General features: G+C 47.9%; 6 protein-coding genes across 6 annotated transcripts; 4 read left to right on the forward strand and 2 right to left on the reverse strand.

Annotated features, from left to right (window-relative positions):
• The first annotated feature begins 253 nt into the window (after positions 1 to 253).
• Positions 254 to 2,699, forward strand: DBP3 (RNA-dependent ATPase). The gene is made up of 3 exons (XM_024907575.2): positions 254 to 1,909; positions 1,969 to 2,081; positions 2,150 to 2,699. Exons 1-3 carry the CDS (start codon positions 353 to 355, stop codon positions 2,301 to 2,303), a joined length of 1,824 nt encoding a protein of 607 aa, XP_024763526.1. The 5' UTR covers positions 254 to 352; the 3' UTR covers positions 2,304 to 2,699.
• TrAFT101_002411 (uncharacterized protein) lies at positions 1,077 to 4,312 on the reverse strand. The gene is made up of 2 exons (XM_066126599.1): positions 2,548 to 4,312; positions 1,077 to 2,472 (listed from the first exon to the last, which is right to left on the reverse strand). The coding sequence occupies exons 1-2, from the start codon at positions 4,236 to 4,238 to the stop codon at positions 2,397 to 2,399; spliced, it is 1,767 nt and encodes a 588-aa protein (XP_065982703.1). The 5' UTR covers positions 4,239 to 4,312; the 3' UTR covers positions 1,077 to 2,396.
• Positions 4,313 to 5,468: 1,156 nt separating this feature from the next.
• On the forward strand, positions 5,469 to 6,174 carry TrAFT101_002412 (uncharacterized protein; the record flags this gene model as incomplete). Its single annotated transcript, XM_024906036.1, has 2 exons — positions 5,469 to 6,024; positions 6,134 to 6,174. The coding sequence occupies 2 exons, from the start codon at positions 5,469 to 5,471 to the stop codon at positions 6,172 to 6,174; spliced, it is 597 nt and encodes a 198-aa protein (XP_024763528.1).
• A 3,560-nt stretch (positions 6,175 to 9,734) lies between these two features.
• Positions 9,735 to 11,918, reverse strand: TrAFT101_002413 (uncharacterized protein). The gene is made up of 5 exons (XM_024907576.2): positions 11,562 to 11,918; positions 10,486 to 11,510; positions 10,202 to 10,432; positions 9,969 to 10,132; positions 9,735 to 9,814 (listed from the first exon to the last, which is right to left on the reverse strand). The coding sequence occupies exons 2-3, from the start codon at positions 11,237 to 11,239 to the stop codon at positions 10,251 to 10,253; spliced, it is 936 nt and encodes a 311-aa protein (XP_024763530.2). The 5' UTR covers positions 11,240 to 11,510; positions 11,562 to 11,918; the 3' UTR covers positions 9,735 to 9,814; positions 9,969 to 10,132; positions 10,202 to 10,250.
• Positions 11,806 to 11,973, forward strand: TrAFT101_002414 (uncharacterized protein; the record flags this gene model as incomplete). The annotated part of the gene is made up of 1 exon (XM_066126600.1): positions 11,806 to 11,973. The coding sequence occupies one exon, from the start codon at positions 11,806 to 11,808 to the stop codon at positions 11,971 to 11,973; it is 168 nt and encodes a 55-aa protein (XP_065982704.1).
• Positions 11,974 to 12,285: 312 nt separating this feature from the next.
• Positions 12,286 to 12,625, forward strand: TrAFT101_002415 (uncharacterized protein; the record flags this gene model as incomplete). The annotated part of the gene is made up of 2 exons (XM_066126601.1): positions 12,286 to 12,300; positions 12,386 to 12,625. The coding sequence occupies 2 exons, from the start codon at positions 12,286 to 12,288 to the stop codon at positions 12,623 to 12,625; spliced, it is 255 nt and encodes an 84-aa protein (XP_065982705.1).
• Positions 12,626 to 13,457: the final 832 nt, after the last annotated feature.

Raw genomic sequence — 13,457 nt, forward strand, 5'->3', positions numbered from 1 at the left:
TGTCCAATGGTATTTGCTTTGGTCATGTCTCATTGGTGCCAAATCTTCTTAGCCTGCGTACATGTACATACTGACTGCATTGCCCGTTTGGGACGCAAGCCCAATGCGACGAATCGACGCTAAGATTCTTAGTGGAGACCGCCAGAGTTCGCTGGTAATTGGTGGGGCGCGCGATCACTATCGATAAAGGATTTTTTTCCTGCTCGCTTTTTCTTCTTTTTTTTTTTGTTACGGCCCGAGACCCACCATTTGCCATTTGCGCAGTATCGATCAGTCTATCTCGTCGCAACGACCAAGAGATACGATTGATTTTTCGCTGCCGATTGGGACAAGATTCGCTTAATTCTACAAAATGGCCGCCACAAAACATCTCCTCGCAGAGGGCGACGACAGCGTTGCCGAGAACCGCCCAATCAAGAAGTCCAAGGTCGACTCCAGCGACGATGCTGAGAAGGCCCGCTTGAAGAAGGAGAAGAAGGACAAGAAGAAGGACAAGAAGGAGAAGAAGGAGAAGAAGAGAAAGTCAGAGGAGGAAGATGACAAGACCGAGGAGTCTGTAGAGAAGAGCGCAGACGGCGAGGGCAAGAAGGAGAAGAAGAAGTCCAAGAAGGAGAAGAAGGAGAAGAAGGCCAAGGAGTCTCAAGATGAAGACGCAAATGAACAACCCGAGAGCATGGACGTCGACCAAGACGAGAAGCCTGTCGAAGACAAGAAACAGTCCAAGAAGGATCGCAAGGCCAAGAAGGAGACCAACGGCAATGCGTCCGAGCAAACCTCCAGCGGTCGCGACTACGTTCAGACCATGAGCCTTTCCAACGTCGCACAATCCGAAATCGACGAATACTTGTCCAAGAACGAGATTGTCATTACAGACCCCAAAAACGTCACCGACAAGCTCCGACCCATCACCGAATTCCACCACCTCCCCTCAACCAACCTTCTCGAGAAGAAGCCTTCACCCTTTGCCAACTTCAAAGCTCCTACCCCCATTCAGGCTGCCTCATGGCCATCCACGCTTTCCGGCCGCGATGTGGTCGGTGTAGCCGAGACAGGTTCCGGCAAGACTATGGCTTTCACTCTTCCTTGCGTAGAGGCCATTTCCACCATTGGAAAGAAGGGCGTCAAGGCAGTCGTTGTGTCACCTACGCGAGAGCTTGCTATGCAGACATATGAGCAGATGAATGGCGTTGCTGCTCTTCTGAGACTCAAGTGCGTCTGTCTCTATGGTGGCGCTTCAAAAGACGACCAGCGAGCGCTTCTCCAGAGGGGTGCCGACATCATTGTCGCCACTCCCGGCCGATTGAAGGACTTCATGTCAGACGGCACTGTCGATTTGAGCGGCTGCAAATTCGCCGTCTTGGACGAGGCCGATCGTATGCTGGACAAGGGTTTCGAAGAGGATATCAAGCTGATTCTTGGCGCCTGCCCTCCCCGGGAGGAGCGTCAAACTCTCATGTTTACTGCTACCTGGCCATTCTCAGTCCAGAGCTTGGCATCCACCTTCATGGTTGACCCAGTCAAGATCACTATTGGTTCTCGCGGCAAGGAGACGGAGAATGGTTCAGTTGAGCTTCAGGCCAACACCCGTATCACCCAGAAGGTCGAGGTTCTGGACGGCAGGGACAAAGAATTCAGGCTCTTGCAAATCATCAAGCAGCATCAGCAGGGCAAGCAAAAAGATGACCGAATTTTGGTCTTCTGCCTCTACAAGAAGGAGGCTACTCGTGTTGAGAGCTTCCTCGGTCGCAAGGGCGTCCGTGTGGGCGGCATTCACGGAGACTTGAAGCAAGAGCAACGAACGAGAAGCTTGGAAGCATTCAAGTCTGGCAAGACACCAGTCTTGGTTGCTACGGATGTGGCTGCTCGAGGTTTGGATATCCCCGAGGTTAAGCTGGTCATCAATGTTACAGTAAGCGATGTGCACAATGCAAAGATCTATAAACTCCTTTTCTAACCTCATCTCCACAGTTCCCTCTCACTATTGAGGATTACGTTCACCGTATTGGACGAACTGGCAGAGCCGGCAAGACAGGCGAGGCTATCACCATGTTCACAATCCAAGACAAGGCGCACTCTGGATCGTAAGTAGTCCCTTCAAATGCAACTCGGTATGCTTCAAGAGGAGAAAAGGCTAATGGGTGTGAAATAGTCTCATCAACATCCTCAAGGGTGCCAACCAGCCTGTTCCTGACGAGCTGATGAAGTTTGGTACTGTTGTCAAGAAGAAGACCCACGATATGTATGGCGGCTTCTTCAAGGACGTAGATCCTAACCAAAAGGCGACAAAGATTACTTTTGATTAAATTAAAGCATGGGTATATCGGTAAGGGATAAAGGGTCATTTTTGTTTTACTCTCGTCTGCTTTTTCTTTTTCTTTTTTCGTCTTATTTCGTTGCTACTCGCGCTTACTTGCTCTGCGACCTCGGATAGACTGAAAGCATTCGAAAAGAAACTTTCGTTCTAGAGATACACTACAGCACTTTGTTAGATGATTGTGTATATTACAGAGAAATAGACGCATAGCATGTAGAGATGTGTTGACATACATTAAAAGCAGTAATGGAATGGCAAAGCCAATAATCTTAACCAGTGTTGCGAATGGCTGGTCTTGGCCAATTTCGTGAAAATTCAGCTGCCGTAAGAGTACCAGTGTTGACAGCGATACAGCGATTGTGGTCGTGGGAAATAGCGACGTGGGTGCAAAGTCTATACCATGAGATTTAAAAAACTTGTTAATGAAGGCGCCGCTCCAGATGATTCGGCATAGCATGTTGATGCTGTTGGCGTAGACGAGGCCAATAGCACCAAGCGGAAGGATACGCATAAAGAGGAAAGCAGATGCAGCAAAAACAGCCGAGAAGATGCCCATCCAGAATGATTGGCGGTGTACTTGAGCTTCTGAAGCGACAGAAGCAACAAAAGCCTCTGTGATTCCGTTGAGTCCCATGAATGGGATGTAGAAGCAGTATGTGCTAAGAACTTGGCCAGCCCCTGATCCAGTCCAGAGTTTACCCGCTACGATGGATAGAAGCGCTGGAGCCGCAAAAGGTCCAATGCTAACAATGATGGCTGACAAGAGGATGTACAGACGCAATATCGTGTGTAAGTTCTGTTTCGCCTCCTTGACTGATGAAGAGGGCTGCGGCGAAGACTGGCCATTACCAGTAAGAGACGGCGAAGATAAAAGGCGAGAGAAGTAGCTGCGGCTACTCTCTTCCACGGGTTGGAAGAGAAGGCGGGCGAGGAGGCTGCCGTAGTTGTTGGCCAGAGCATACACACCTTGGGCTTCGGGATTAGAGAAAAGCGATATCAGAAAAGTGTCACCCTGTGTAAGGAGGTGCTTCACTACACTTTGGGCCATCATGCTCCCCGCAAGATTGACCGTCGGCTTGTAGAAATACGACAGCAGAAAGACGACATTCTGGTTGGAAGCAAGTTGCCTGGGCAGAAGTGAGAATCCAGTCTTAAGCGCAAGGCGATATCCTGAGACCAGATACACGACCAGAAGCGAGATGCCGTATGAAAGCTGGCCAAGGGCAAAGGGAAGGACGCCGATGTCCAGGCCCTTCCGGGACGCCCAGACAGCAGATCCGAAGACCACGGTGCAACGAAGAAACGTGGCGATGGATTCAGCAGTTGCGCGGGTGCCGAACTGAAGACGCGTTTGCATCAGGACAAAGCAAGGCTCAGACATGAGCTCAACCATGGCAGCCACTCCGTACAGCCAGAGGGACTCAACAAGCCAGGGCGTCGCAAGCGTTTCGACCGAGGCAGACGCGAGGTACATCCATCCCAAGCCCACGCTGACGATGCTCCCCAGCCCTACGGCAAGATAGCCCAGATTCACCACTGCTTGTCCCTCTTGGCGCGCAGCAGCAGCAGCAGCAGCAGCATCGCCAGCCTCGTCTTCATTGGTGCTTGCAGCCCCAGCAATGCCCTGGCGCTGGATGGCCACACGCAGGCTTTCGCGGGCGAAAAAGAGAACCGAGAGATAAAACACTTCTAGCTGCGTGGAAAGGGCCAGAAGAGGGGCGGTGAGAAAGCGAAGCAGCAGCTGGTTGGCGACGAAGGTGACGAGACGGGATGCGACTTGGAGGATGATGAGAAGGGAGGCGCCTTTGATGACGGACGGGCTGGGCTTTTTGGGCGGTGCCGATGGATCGTTGGTGGTGTGAGTCTTGCTATCTGGCCCATCTTTAGGGGCTTGAGTGCCCTCGTCGTTTGGAGGCGACATCATGAGCTCACGGATACGTGAGAAAGCGAAAGTGCACTGGCGACGATGCTGGGATTCAGCTGGAACATCACACGTGGAGCTTAGGTATGGAGGTTGCGCTGGCCCGTGCCTTGTCGGCTGCCGAAATTAGCGGTGCATATAGTGGGTTCAGTGGGTGGTTTTCTGTTTCGTAGGGCGGGTGGCTACTGATGTGCAGAACAGCATCTACCCTGGATATTATCCAATGGGCGCTCTGAGGAATGAGTCGGGCTTGATTGGAGTATGAGAGTTCAATGCCTGATATCATTTTTTATCTTTAAAAATTGATCGTAGTATAATGTAGTGTATCTATTACTAGTAAAATGCACAGGATCAGACCAATGTATTTTTCCATGATCTCGCTGCTAAATAGCTTGGTCAAGCGATATATATGGAACAAATTACTCCGTACGTGTACTTGGATATATAATTCTCCTCAGCTTCTCGAATCACAAGTCTCATGTCATTATACCAATTCTTTCGAGATTCAAAAAACAGGTAGTTCTACAGCTTGAGATTGCCATAGCTTCTAATATCTAGTAGCAGTAATTGAGAATTGGTCACACATGCATGTATGTTTGAAAACATAGTATCAAAGGAGCATCTCCACCATTACCCACTTAGCACATGTTGCTATCAATGTAGCCAATAAAGACCTGCAGTGTTAGCCAATATGGCCTGGATTTGAACTAAGAAATGCTATTTGTTCATTGTTACCTTGAAAGGCAAGTCTATCATGTTTTTTTGAGACGCGCACGTAGGCTAGCTGCTCTCAATTTCGTAATCCATGGGTGTAAGTATTGTAAGTATGCATGTGAACACAAGCTACCTGGTAAGGAGATACCCACCGTTGTTATCTGCAAAGTAGCAGGTTTTCTTAGTCTCTATTGCGATGAGAGAATTTACGAATCTTGCAATGGGATTAATTGATATTTCACAGTAGATGCTTTTATGTCTTGAGTAGTGTCAACCAGAGAGAATGGTGCTTTCCATGCAGAGCGTGTATAAAAGGAATGAATATGTCTTTTTGCTCTGATCGGCAAACTGGGTAAAGTGGCATTGCTTTGCATGCAAAATCGATGCATCAAGTTATTGGCTACATTTAAAGCAACGCTATTTGGCTTCATTAGCCTCGTAACTTACATAAAGGCGCACTCTACGACCAACCATGTGCATCCTCTTGCTGTTGGAAACTCGAAAAGAGCAGTATACACAATGGACAAGCCTCTTTCAACACCTTGTGCTTCTCAAAAACTTGTTTCCGAGTTTGACGATGACGACAGTCGCTGGGAGGCCGTGAAATCGCGCAATGTAAAGGCAGATGGGCTCTTCGTTTACGCTGTGCGAAGCACTGGCGTATATTCCCGCCCTACCTGCAAGGCGCGCCTCGCGCATCGATTCAATACTGCCTTCTTCCGAACAAGCATTGAAGCCCAAAGCGCGGGATTCCGGCCATGTAAGCGCTGTCATCCTGATGATAGTGCTCACATGCTAGCAGATATTGCGGTGTCCAAGATTCGTGCGTTCATGAAGAAACGACCCCTCGGGACGATGATGGGAAAGGACGATACAATGACAATGTTGAGTTTAAGTCAAATGGCTCGGCAGGCTGGCCTATCCAAGTGGCATTTTCATCGCCAGTTTAAAAAGTGCTTTGGAGTGACACCGGTCGAATATCTAAGGATAGAGAGGAAAGCAGCGGGACTTGCGACTTCAGCAGAAGTCCAAGGCGAAAAGTCGTTGCTTGAATGTGGATCTCATATAAGAAATAGTAAGTTGGGATTCGTATCCTGTTTTAAAGGGCAAAATCGCCATTCATTCCAAGTGGAATTAGCAAAAATTGTTCTTTGGCGGCGCATACATGGGCTTACAAGCCATAGAGCCCGAGTGTTCAGATGGACTCGATGTAGCGACAGAGTAAAAGTATTATTTTAATACACGATGCGATTCTTGCCGCTCACCGCAAAATTTAAATCTCGGGTTGAAGAGCAAAGCTGAGTGCTGGAGTGGGCAAAATGGGAGGTATTGACAAATCAGTATACATTATTGAAGAGAGGCATATAAGCACCATTGAAACCAACAATACAGAAAATAAATATAATGAATAGCATTAATACGGCATTAATACCACATTTTCAAAGTTATTCTTGGTTCCAAGTATGACTGCAGTTCGTCATACCCAGTAAGATGTCCAATAAGACAACTGAGAGCGGCCAAGCTATCGCGGAGAAGCACAATGCCAATGTTTCTTCCCGAGTTTCGATATAAAAGGCACTATTACAAAGAATTCATTTCTTTTCTTGAGTTTCAAGTGACGCAATAATGATTCAATTATTCAACGAAACATGCTCAACTTGTGCAATTAGATGTCGAAACTCCTCCGAGGAAGTCTGCGACAAGCCGAAGTGTTACCATGTCTGTTGTACATGTATATACTCAAAACGCATTCCCCGCAACTTATTTTCATTTGGTGTCCCATAAACCTCCAATGAAGGGTGGAGAGTCTTGTATCCTACAGCTTAAGATCAGTCGCGTGACTCCGGCCTCGGAAACTCGTGAGGCAGTACTTCTCAGAAATCAAGCATGCTGAAATATCTCCACGTGTGAACATATATAAAGGCCTTTCCACGGCACCTTCTCTCTCTATTCTTCATTCCTTTTTTTTATACCCAAAACAATTATCTACCTTTGTCACTCTCGAAGATATCTAACTATACATCCTGCAGAAGATAATATTCCATCAAGCAGCCATGGCTACGGAATATACCATTAACGCTAGGAGTGCCGTTGCTGCTGTAGCTGCATCTAGTAAATCATTCCGGGTTTACTTCCAAGATACGAAGGACGGCATACGTGAAGGAGTCTTTCATGAAGGAAAGTAGACAGTTTCTGGCAAGGCCATATTTTATGCTAAACGACTCAATCCTCTTTCGGCTGTCAGCTGGGGCCGGGGTAACCAGATGAGCCTACTTTCTATCCTCCTACATTAGCTCAATCGTTGACACATGGTTGTAGGTTCGACTCTACAGCATATCTGCGCATGGATTACTTGAAGAGTGGTGCTACAGTAATGGAGGGCAATGGGCTCCAGGCTATCTTACCAAACAAAAGATCCAAACTGCTCAGAACTCTTCTGTAGCAGCTGTCAACTGGGACGGACCGAACATTCGTGTGTACTGCCAAGGTATGAATACAACAAAACGCTCGTTTATTAAGACATGGAGGCCAGTCTCTTTTTTTAATAGTTAAAGCAGAGAAAGGTTCCAATGCTATCCAAGAATATTGTGTTGGTAATCCTTGGTAAAAAGGTGAACTCTTCCAGTCGCTGATCACGGATCCAATTGGCGGCCCTGTCGTGGAAACAGACTGGTGCCCCCCATATACGAGTTTATTACCAAACTCCAGATCTTCTCGTTCAGGAGCATTGCTATGACAACGGTTGGAGCAAGGGTAAGTGTGATTATTGTATCGTTTTCGTGGTTACGTATTAACGGCGAGATATTTTAGGCGGCTTCAACCCTGGTGCCGCATTGAAGAATACCGCTATAGCTGCCACTTCGTGGAATAACTCTGGAGTGCATCTCCATGTGTATTCACAAGATAGCTACGGGCTACTTAGAGGTTATAAATGGTCTGGATCGTGGGAGAAAACAGGGTTTGGTAGCTCTGTGCCAGTTGGTACACACATGGTGGCAGTAAATTGGGACGATGGGAAAATGGTTTGAGTCTACTACCAGTCTGATGATGGAATTATCTGGGAAGAGAGTGATGACGGTACAAAGAAGCAAATTGTGTAGACTCTTTAGTCTAGTATCGGTTAGTACGTCTAAAAATTGACCAGGAACAGTGCGAGCATAAAGAATGTACCGCGATTAAAGTCTCAATCAACGGAATAGCGCCTACTGTTACTATTCTACTACTGATGTTGCTATATGCAGATATTTAGAAAACTTTGGAGTAAAGAGTTTACATTCAACTAAATTGATCATACTATTCAATGATACCTCATTGATGGCTGGGTGTTTTCAAGGCGCTCTAGCATCGAGGTGTGTTGTACACGTTCTTTGTCTACCTGCCTGTACCTGCTTGGATCCGCTTCCTGGTTCTAGAAAAGAGAATTCACACAGGGGATGGCGGTAAAACTTATCCTCCTTTATAAATTACAGGGGAGTAGCTAAAGAGATGCCGTGAATGGTGATCTCGTGAGATAGAGATGATGAAGATCTGTCGATCGATCTCGTTCCTCGCTTCACAAACGGAAGAGTCCGGTGGTACAATGCAGTGTCAGAAAACTTACTGCCGGCACTTTGCCGATCAGCGACCTCAAGATCATTAAACACGAGTGGGGAAAAGAGTTGCCGAAATACCATGCTGACGGAACATGTGAAATATCGGAGAATTTTTTCAAGGCTCGTGGACATTGGACCCAGATGAGCTAATGCAGAAGAGATCACGAATATTCCAGAAACCGGAAATGAAAGATATCCATACTGACGAGCACTCGGCTACCATCGCGACTTACATGCCGAAGCCAGGCTCGTAAAGTATCAGGGAAACATAATATTATCGGACACTTCCGATAGGAGCTGAAGCCATAGAACCCAGGAGCCTACCGAAATCCCTCATACCCCTATCCTTCATCAGCTCTATGAAGCGTCATGTCTCTTTCCCTCGGTAATTATTACAACATAGAATTGGAAGTTTGCTTCTTCTCTTAGCCATCTCTAAACTCTAGAAAAACACGGAGCCCACATCCACGTAATTCCACGCATAATAGACAGCCTTACCCTTCTCATCATTGCCTCCATTGATTGACGGGGTGGCAAACAGCTGGGACAACGCCCAGATTGGTTCAGCTGCTCCAAGCAAACCTTTCTCAGGGCCCACAAACTTACTCACACATACTCTTACGCGAAAACCTCGTGCCTGACTCGTGCGTATGAATCAGTTTGCAGCTTATACTAGTTAAGCGTCTGCTGGCCACCACTCAAAACACACCCGTCTCTTTTTGGCTATAATTTAGTGATTTTTTAACAAGGCTAACTCACTCTGTATCCCCTATTCAACCCGAAGAATCAGGGGTGATCTCCATGGAGAAAACGTGGCTGTCCCAAATGGTGATCCAACGGGAACGCTCCCGGAGGTTCTCTAGTCACTTGTGGGGAGCTTAGAGAATAGCTAAATTAGCAGCTCACCTAGCACTACCACTTTGTCGGGTGAAATTGACCGGCCTGCCGGAATTGTGTCCTAGTTTACCGAGGGACCGCCGCTTGTTAAGTGCGAGCGACCCAGTGTAAATTCAGAAATTTTATACTGCTGCCTGTTGTGTGTATGGGGGCTGCGGGTACTGCTATTCCGGGGAATGGAAATGTGGCTGATCTAAGAAGCTTGGCTGGTTAGGTTCAACTGATGGAATCAAGCTTTTGTGACGGGAGTGTCGACCGTCAGACGAAAGTTCGATGATCCGCACCACCGTCGTCCTTCATAAGCTAATAGTCGTGGTAGAAGATTATGGAGAGTAGTGCAAATCTAGCCCAGCGAAAAAGATTCTTTTCATTTTGCTGGAACATTTTTGGATTAGCCATTGCCTTTAGTAGCAATCAATAGATCGAATAGATCGATAGATCAAAACTGCTGGTTTGGATATTATCGGAATGTTTCTGCCAGCATGTACAAGACCAGAGGCGTGTCTCACTCCTCTTCAGGGGTGCGTACTGGTGCATACTCTACCAAAAGAGTTTATTTTCACTAGATGTGTCATAGTGTTATACTACGATAAATTACTGACGTCCAGTTGCCACTTTTCGTCTTCCAAGAAGGCCTTCAGATGGTCATCCAGCCACTTCATGTCCTGCTTGCTCACACCCGGACCGCCCGCCCTAGAAGGAGCTCTCAGTTAGTTTCTCTTGTATATCTCATACCGAGCTATGGGGTTCTCAAGAACGTACCAGTGACCCCAAACTGATGGGAACGGAATACAAGCCCCAATGCCTTTAGTCATATTTTGTACCTCGTATTCCGAATCCTCCGGGGGAAGTACAAGTCTGTCTTGCCTGGTAGAACAAATGTTTTGGCCTTAATACTTCTCATGGCAAGCTCAAAGTTTTTGTTATACGGCTCTTGATCTGAACAATCAGCAGCCTGCCACGTATGAAGCATGGTGAGCAAGTTCTCAGGGTCTACATAAGAGTCAGCAGATACCATGTTCTCAACGGGCAATAGCTAAACAAACCTTTGGAAAGAGCCCATGATTCCCAGAAATTTATCATAAAATCCTCAAGATTCTTGTATCCCAATTCTTTCTCATATATGGCGGAACGATAGAAGGCTTGACTAAATCCCCACCCTGCATATACTCGACCAAATGCCTTCAACCCAGAGACTTTCTCTTCTTCAGTCCACACCCGGTACGTCTTAGCCAACTCACCAGCTGCACTGCCAGCCGATGAGGACCCCTTAGCAGCAAGTAGTGCGCTTTTGACGCCTTCGAGAAAGACTTGGTTGTGCAGCGAAGTGCGAGCGCTTCCGCAAAAGGGTACGCCTAGATCCATAAAGTCTGGATATTGTGTCAGCCACTGGTAAGTTTGTCCAGCGCCCATGCTCCATCCCAGGACCATCCGTGCGTGCTGGACGCCCAGGCCCTCGGTTACAAGTCGATATTGTGCCGTAACATTATCCTTCACGGTGATATTAGGGAACGGTTTGAGTGGGGACTCTCGAGGAATATTGGATGGACTACTGGACTGCCCATTCCCGAATATGGCTGGGATGATAATAAAATATCGACGGGGATCGAGGGCTTTGTCTTCACCAACAAGCCATTCGTTGTCTGAGATTAAACCGCTGAACCAAGAGGGGTAAATGACGGCGGGGGACGATGGATCACCAAAGGTCTTGTAGGCGATGAAGGCATTTGGAATGCTCTCGCCTGAAACGAGCTTGAAGTCTCCCAGCTGAAAGATCTTATAGTCTAGTTCGCTACCCATGATTGTTACTCTTAGTCTGATATTGACAAGTCTTGAATGTTGGTAAACGACATGGTGATGAGGCTGCGAGCAGACGCAGCTTTATTGGTTTCGAACGGCGGCCGATGAATGCCGACTAAAGGCGCTGCGCATTGTGTTTCGTCATGATAAGACATCTTCACTGTGCGTCGGGCCTGATAATGCTACCCCAATCGATGAAATGAGGGGAAGCGTCAGAAGGCGTTTGGATCACACGTGATGCAGTGCTAAAATGCATCTATCTGCTTGATAGCTGCGCTATTTAGTAAGTGATCTGCAGGTCAATCGCTCTAGAATCTCAAACCTTGATGCGCCAGATTGATGCAAAGGTTGTTTGCGATGATAACAGTTGTGGTGGCATATACCAGCAGTACTCGATGGCTCTCCACACACATACATGCATACGTGCAGCGGGGTTCTGTTGGATTGCTGGACACAACATGTAGCCCAGATAGCGGCTATTATCAGAAACTCTGAATGGACAAGTCCATCTGGCAACCTTGATAGAGTTTAATCTGTTTAATGTCGTGCCGTTTTTCGTCACTTCGATGAAAGAATTTGAGTTTCAAGATGTCTTGTCGATTGAGTCTTCTAGAATCAGGCCAACGGTGAAGATTCTCACTCAGCAGCAAATTTCCCGATCGGTCCGTCCCGTCAGCAACCTCTACGAGAAGACGGTGGGCTTCACAGACACTGGCTCATATCACATGAAGTGACCGATGTACCGAGCGATAAGCTGACAGGTGAGAAAGCCTCTTCATCACCGAGCTTCTACATGCGGTACCCCTATAATCTTCAGTCCAGCTAGACTCTCCTACTTCCTTGGAATCCCAGCTTCTGCTTAATTTAGTGCTTCGTAGTGCGGGCCGAGTCGAGAGCTCGTAGCGGCGCCGCGCCTGATGGTGCTGACGATACAGGCCGCTTAGTGCACAATGCTGCTCTCTCCTGCTGCTACTACGCCGTAGTAGTACTGGTATTCCGTCTCTGCGGGTTGTTAGGGCCATCCGACGGTAATCTAGAAGGGCGGAATGGAACAGCGAAACGTGGGTGTCCCTCGTGGACGGCATGGACATCGATTTGCCTTTGCTCGAAATATCTGAACCCTGGTGATTAATACTACTCAAGCAGGGGCTCTTCGAAATGAGAGAGCGCTGTTGGCCGAGCAAGAAAAAGCAAAAGAATGCGCGCATTAAGGCTGGCCTGCTACTCTGGGGTGACAGCGGCGGCAGGCTCCTCTTGCGTTGCCACACGACAGATGAAAGGGATCGGTTGAGACTGGCCATGGCAACAAGGTTGGACAAGCTTTGCTGTAGAGTGTTTTGCGTTGAAGGTGGTGACCTCGCCTCACAGCAGCCTCAAGCACCTTAGCGCCAACTAAGATGTATGCATTTATATTAGAATTCGCTCAGACGCGCCCTTGTCGCCTCAGCCTCTGGACGATGGCTTGGAGTACGGGTTGGAGAAGAAGAGGAGCAGAGCGGGTGGGGTCAATATATTCTATACGGAGCCCTCCGCGTTGGATTTTAGATGCTCCTAGGCAGTGGTATGATTCGTGGTAGGTATTATGATGCCGATGTCCTCGCCGCTGTGGTATTGGTGCAAATATCGCCCATTGTTTACGTCGTATTTCTCTAGGATTTTAATGATCCCGTCATGTTGCGTGGCAAGCCAACGGAGATGCAGACAAGTAATACGGCGTATATACATACATACGTGGTGCTGTTTCTCCGCAGTTCATCTCCTGGCTGCAGGTCGTGTGAGTGGACACCGCCGAGAAGCGCCCTGGAGTTGATGAAGCGGGATGCAGCCAGAACTAAAACTAGCCCGCACCTTGGGGCGGATACTCGTCTTCCATTTTCCTTTGAGGTCGAATCCCAAGCGGCCAACCTGCAGTAGGATTCCGAAGTGGGCTGACGGGGAATCTCTCGTTAGGTGTGTTGAGCAGCCGTTTGATGAAAAGGAACTTGGCTTCGGCCAAGGAGGGAGGCACAAGGCTGTCATTGGTGAGTGGACGAGAAACAAATTTCAAGACAATCTTACGCAGCCGTCTTTGGCACCAGACTGTTGGCGGTGGCTATGGGGCCCTGTCACCCACGGTATATACCATTGTTTAATTTCCTTGCCATGTGTACGAGATGCTGTGCACAGACGTAGCCAAGAGCTACTAATTTAGAGCAGATACACGAAGGTAGCTCTAATA

Source organism: Trichoderma asperellum, chromosome 2 (genome assembly GCF_020647865.1).
Source record: "Trichoderma asperellum chromosome 2, complete sequence".
Classification (NCBI taxonomy): domain Eukaryota; kingdom Fungi; phylum Ascomycota; class Sordariomycetes; order Hypocreales; family Hypocreaceae; genus Trichoderma; species Trichoderma asperellum.